The following is a 6,000-nucleotide window of genomic DNA, read 5'->3' on the forward strand; positions in this document are numbered from 1 at the left end:
TAGTAGTGTCGCTACAAATATTATTTTAAAAAAAAAAAAAAAAAATTGACTTGTTTGTAAAGTATAGTCGTGTTGGTTTAAATAAACGAAAGGCTCGTGTGAGATTATTTTTCCTTGAGGTGCGAAAAGTGATATTAGGAATTCTTGAATTGTGTATATTAAGATAAGAAAATGTGAAGTGCTACACATTTCAAATTTTCTTCCTAAAAGTTAGTTCTTAAATAATATTTCCTCATCTCATGAGATTTATTGTTTTAGGAAGTGTGTCACCACACATTCCAAATTTTCTTCCTAAAAGCTAGGTCTCAAATAATATATCACCATCTCATGAGATGGTGAGGAACTAACTTTTAAGAAGAAATTTTGGAATGTGTAGTATTTCTCTAAAAAATTACTACTATAAAGTATCATTACAGTTTTATTTTCTGAGGACTTTTATTAATTTTGTAGTGTATAAATAAATAAAATAGCACGATACTTTTATTAATTTATACAAACCGACATGGGTCTGGTTTTTAAAATCATTCAAAGATCATTCGAAGACTTGGGACAATTAATTCTGCCACTATGTCATGCATTTTTTTTTCCTGTTTTATTTGCGATTATCAACACATTTTTGCTGTTGACACGTGTCCACTTCGCTTCCCAATGCCTGACATGGGACATTTTACTGTGTTTACCCAACAGACAATCCAATTGAACACCAAACACCTTCACCTCAGCTATGTTTGCCAAGAGAAGGACCCGGCACTGTAGTTGGAACGGTACTGTTCCAGCTACAGTGCCATCTGACATGTACAGTGCCAAAAATTGACTTTGTAATATTAAATTTTTTTTTTTTTTTTTTAAAAGCAAAATATTAAAAAAAAGACAAAAAAGAAAAAAGGAGTAGAACGATGGGGTGGTTCCAGCCACCCCTTGGCCAAAATTGGGTGGCCGGACCACCCCATTTTTGTCCAAGGGGGTGGCTGGAGCCACCCTCTGGCCGATCTGGGGGTGGTCGAACCACCCCCATGGCCAAGGGGGTGGTCCGGCCACCCCCTTGGCCAAAAAAAAAAAAAAAAAAAAAAAAAAAGGGAGACCGGGTGCATTTGGGGGTGGCCGGACCACCCCCAAGGGGCTGGGGTGGTTTCGGCCACCCCACACCGGCCGTATGGGGTGGCCGAAACTACCCCAGCCCCTTGGGGGTGGTCCGGCCACTCCCAAATGCACCCGTTCCCTTTTTTTTTTTTTTTGGCCAAGGGGGTGGCTAGACCACCCCCTTGGCCATGGGGGTGGTCGAACCACCCCCAAATCGGCCTAGGGGTGGCTGGAGCCACCCCATCGTTCTACTCCTTTTTTTTTTTTTTTTTAATATTTTGCTTTAAAAAAAAAAAATAATAATATTACAAAGTCAATTTTTGGCACTGTACATGTCAGATGGCACTGTAGCTGGAACAGTGCCGTTCCAGCTACAGTGCCGGGCCCTTCTCTTGGCAAACATAGCTCTCATGTTCGACCCTCACCGACCTAGTCTACCATTCTCCTATCAAAAGCCACGCTGCTGACTCGCATCTAATGCGCTTCCCAATAACTGACATGTATTAGCCGTACACACCCAATTCTATGTTTACCCTAAAGACACTACACATAAAACAGATGACTTGAAAAAAAAATTGTAGCAAAAAATGCTTTCTTCAACACTTTTTTTTTTTTCTGATTTGACTGGACGAGAGACGCGCCGCTCTATTCGGTGCTAGAACTGAAAGTTAGAGCTAATTAATTGAAAATCTTATATGCATCTCCAATGAGAATTTAAAGGCACACTATTCTAAAGAAAAATTTCGTAGAACTAATAAGAATTTTACTGTTGCATAGCAATTGGGGTCTTACTGATAGTATTCTTGTATAGAATTCGATGTATAGATTTTATGGTCTATATACATGTATAGAGAGATGGGTTGTTAGGTGTTTTGCAGGTTATTTCTGCAGTTGGTTCCCTTTGTATTCTAAGGGAGGTAGTTTTCTGGCTGCTAAGCTGGAGTGATAATTTGTAACTGTTTTTACAATTGTGTTTAGTAAATAAATTTCATTCATAATATATATATATATATATATATATATATATATATTGCGAAAGAAAAGTGAAGAAAGTTATTTATTTAAAGTGAATAATTTTTTTATGCAAATGTCCGCCTCTCAATTTATCGTGCTCCATGTGAGTTCTGACTCAATTTAGGGTATATATCTTTACGCGCCTATTACTATTTGCTACTCTTATTCTTTGTTTTGTTTTGCAAAAAGAAATGTAAGAATTAGTAGAGTAATGAAATTTAAGGCATGGCAAGATTTGGCTGTTGTTCAGCTTTTTCTTTGTTTTTTGTTTTTCTAAGCAAGTTTATTTTCTTTTCTTTTTCATAATTATAAAGGAGCAATTTTAGTATTTCAAGGTTTAAAAGTGCGGCGGAAAGAGTTTTGTCAAAGTGGTCACATGCAACTTTTCATCAATTTTAACGTTTGACATAAGGGGTTTTTTTTCTTTCCAAAAAATAGTAGTTTAACTTATCTAAATGTCACACTTGATAATTTGGAGGCGCCAAAAAAAAAAAAAAAAAATTGATAATTTTAAGGGGTCAAAGTATATTTACTCAAGAACTAATGAACAAGTTATAAGCTAATTATCATAAAAATTATCTTCAAATTTCAACACATTTATATTATACATGGAACATAGCACTACTTTTCTATCCCTGAGAGCTCCTTTCAAAGAAGGAATTCTGGAATTGTGTTGCGAGTGGAACAAAGTATTTTGAGTTCGTCATGCATGAAAGTGACGTCGTTTACTCGTGTTTCTTTTTAAAAAGAAGTCGTTTGAACAGTAAAAAACTTCATTTTTTAATGTTATGACTTCAATTTTATATGAAACGACAAAAACAAAATCGACAATTTTTTTTGTTTTTTAGTTTATGTCATTTATATAATTTTTTTTTTAAATGTTATGACTTCAATTTTATATGAAACGACAAAAACAAAATCCACAATTTTCTTCATTTTTTTTTTTTTTTTAGTTTATGTCATTTATATAAGCAAACATCGTTAATTTATATGAAACGACAAAAACAAAATCGACATAAAATGCCATGTTTATTTTTAAGTGTAGGGAGAATATTATGACTACCAACATATTAGCCAATCATAATATTCGATTAACTTAAGGTAAACTATCATGCATGACATAGTCAAAAAATAATAATAATAATAAAACAATGAGTGGAAGAGCGTAATGCAAGGGGCCAAAAAGAAGGGAGAACTCAGAGACAATGACGGGAAACTCGATTGGTTGGGAAGTTGTCAATGACATTTATAAAAGGGAAGCATGTGGCGCCGTGAGGACGGTAGAAGAACTATCTTCTTCCATTTTAGGGACTAATTGAGATTGCCTAAGAAGGACAAAGCTTATTTGAGAGAGAGAGAGAGAGAGAGAGAGAGAGAGAGAGAGAGAGATGGGAGAAGTGACGTTTTTGTTGCTTTTGTGCCTCTCTGCTACAAAAATGTTTTTTGTCAGCGGTGAAGACCCTTACCTGTTTTTCAGATGGAACGTCACCTATGGAACCATTTCTCCGCTTGGAGTCCCCCAGCAAGGAATTCTCATCAACGGTCAATTTCCTGGACCCAACATTAACTCCACCACTAACAACAACATTGTCCTTAATGTCTTCAACAACCTTGATGAGCCATTCCTGTTGACATGGTTCACATTTTCGATTTTTTTTTTTTTTTTTTTTTTTTTTTTTGTGACTTATGATCCAAGAAATGCAACAAAAACTCGAATAACCGCGGTATATTTTGTACCATCAATGCTAATGTTTGATTTGGCTTGGCAGGAGCGGCATCCAGCATAGGAAGAACTCATGGCAGGATGGAGTGCTTGGAAGCATGTGTCCGATTCTACCTGGGACGAACTACACCTATCACTTCCAAGTCAAGGACCAAATTGGAAGTTACATCTACTATCCCACCACCGCCATGCATAGGGTAGCTGGTGCCTTCGGGGGCCTGCGCGTGAACAGTCGCTTGCTGATTCCTGTTCCGTACGCTGATCCTGAGGATGATTACACTGTCCTCATCGGCGACTGGTACACTAAGAGCCACTCCACGCTTAGGAAATTCTTGGATAGTGGTCGCTCCCTTGGTAGGCCAGACGGTGTCCTCATCAATGGCAAATCTGCTAAGGGCGACGGCAATGATAAGCCCTTGTTCACCATGAAGGCTGGCAAAACTTACAAATACAGGATCTGCAATGTTGGGGTTAAGAATTCCCTCAACTTCAGAATCCAAGGCCACACCATGAAACTGGTTGAGATGGAGGGCTCTCACACAGTCCAAAACACGTACCAATCCCTTGATGTGCACGTAGGGCAATGTTTCTCAGTTCTTGTTACTGCTAACCAAAAGCCGAAGGACTACTACGTGGTGGCCTCTACTCGGTTCACCAAGAGCGCGCTTAGCGGTAAGGGTATTATACGCTACATCGGCGGAAAGGGCCCGGCCTCACCTGAGATCGCTGAGGCCCCTGTCGGTTGGGCCTGGTCCCTCAATCAGTTCCGAACCTTCCGCTGGAACCTCACTGCTAGTGCTGCCAGGCCCAACCCTCAGGGCTCCTACCATTACGGTGCCATTAACATTACACGCACTATCAAGCTCGTGAATTCTGCTAGCAAGGTTGACGGCAAGCTTCGTTACGCTGTCAATGGCATCTCCCACATCGACCCTCCCACCCCACTAAAGCTGGCCGAGTACTATGGAGTTGCAAACAAGGTTTTCAAATACGACACCATCCCTGATGACCCACCAGCAGCTCGAGGTGCACCCAAAGTCACTTCGGCACCGATTGTGTTGAACATGACTTTCCGTAACTTTATCGAGATCATCTTTGAGAACCATGAGAGGAGCATCCAATCATGGCATTTGGATGGATACTCCTTCTTCGCAGTCGCGTAAGTAGCTACTAATTAATGCATCTATGCGCTCTTCCTTGATTGCTATTTCAAACGGTTGATGATGATTGAGTAATTGACAACTTGTGTTTTTTGTTGACTAATAAAAATAATAGCATTGAGCCTGGGAGGTGGACCCCAGAACTTCGAAAGAATTACAATCTTCTTGATGCTGTAAGTAGGCACACAGTCCAAGTCTTTCCCAAATCGTGGGCGGCGATCCTCTTGACAATCGATAATGCTGGAATGTGGAACATAAGGTCTGAAATAGCGGAGAGGCGCTACCTCGGACAACAACTCTATGCTAGCGTCCTCTCTCCTGCACGCTCGCTCAGGGACGAGTACAACATTCCTGACAATGCCTTGCTATGTGGCCTCGTCAAGAACTTGCCCAAGCCCCCACCCTACAGCATATAAGATTTTATCCACCTCCATGCTAAGCCGCTTCACACAATGACAGAGATCGTGAGAGACGACAAACCATTTAGTTATGTAATTCGTAAGCATTTTTTAAGCAGGGTGTACGCGATGGAAAGGAATAAGAGGTGTTGGAAAAACAGATCGTTGCTGCTCTTACGTCAACCATTTGAACATGGCGTCGAATTTTTGTACTACTTACTTTTTTTAAATGACTATCTTTTATTTTTATTTTTATTTGTGTCCCTTCTGGTAAATCCTCATCATTATTTTGCCACTATTTATAATTTTCACTACCTATAAGAAAAAGATAAACATGTCCACTTCCCTAAACTTGTCTTGATCATGAAAGTGAAGTTCGACATTACATTCTATAATATATCAATTATTATGATTTATTTTTATTAAGAAAGTGGAGTCTCTTATTGATATGTTGGTGTATTGTCCAAATCTACATTTTGAAGCTTGGAGATAGAACATTTTTTTCTTTATTTTTAAGCTTTAGGTTGGATCTTTGATTTCTACCGTTCAATTCAGGTAAAAACCTAAAACTTAGAATTTTCTACAAGTTAGTTTACTTTATGGAGATAATGCTTAATCCTAGAAA

The 6,000-nt window shown here is 38.8% G+C and overlaps 1 protein-coding gene across 1 annotated transcript; it reads left to right on the top strand.

Moving 5' to 3' along the window:
• Positions 1–3,455: 3,455 nt before the first annotated feature.
• On the top strand, positions 3,456–5,574 carry LOC132190096 (L-ascorbate oxidase homolog). Its single transcript, XM_059604979.2, has 3 exons — positions 3,456–3,730; positions 3,864–4,976; positions 5,093–5,574. The coding sequence occupies exons 1-3, from the start codon at positions 3,483–3,485 to the stop codon at positions 5,391–5,393; spliced, it is 1,662 nt and encodes a 553-aa protein (XP_059460962.2). The 5' UTR covers positions 3,456–3,482; the 3' UTR covers positions 5,394–5,574.
• Positions 5,575–6,000: the final 426 nt, after the last annotated feature.

Source organism: Corylus avellana, chromosome 8 (assembly GCF_965113065.1).
Source record: "Corylus avellana chromosome 8, dhCorAvel1.hap1.2, whole genome shotgun sequence".
Taxonomy (NCBI): Eukaryota; Viridiplantae; Streptophyta; class Magnoliopsida; order Fagales; family Betulaceae; genus Corylus; species Corylus avellana.

Coding starts and splice junctions, on each gene's coding strand:
- LOC132190096 (XM_059604979.2), top strand. CDS start 3,483: ATGGGAGAAGTGACGTTTTTGTTGCTTTTGTGCCTCTCTGCTACAAAA. Junction 3,731..3,863: donor GAGCCATTCCTGTTGACATG/GTTCACATTTTC, acceptor TTGGCTTGGCAG/GAGCGGCATCCAGCATAGGA. Junction 4,977..5,092: donor TACTCCTTCTTCGCAGTCGC/GTAAGTAGCTAC, acceptor TAAAAATAATAG/CATTGAGCCTGGGAGGTGGA.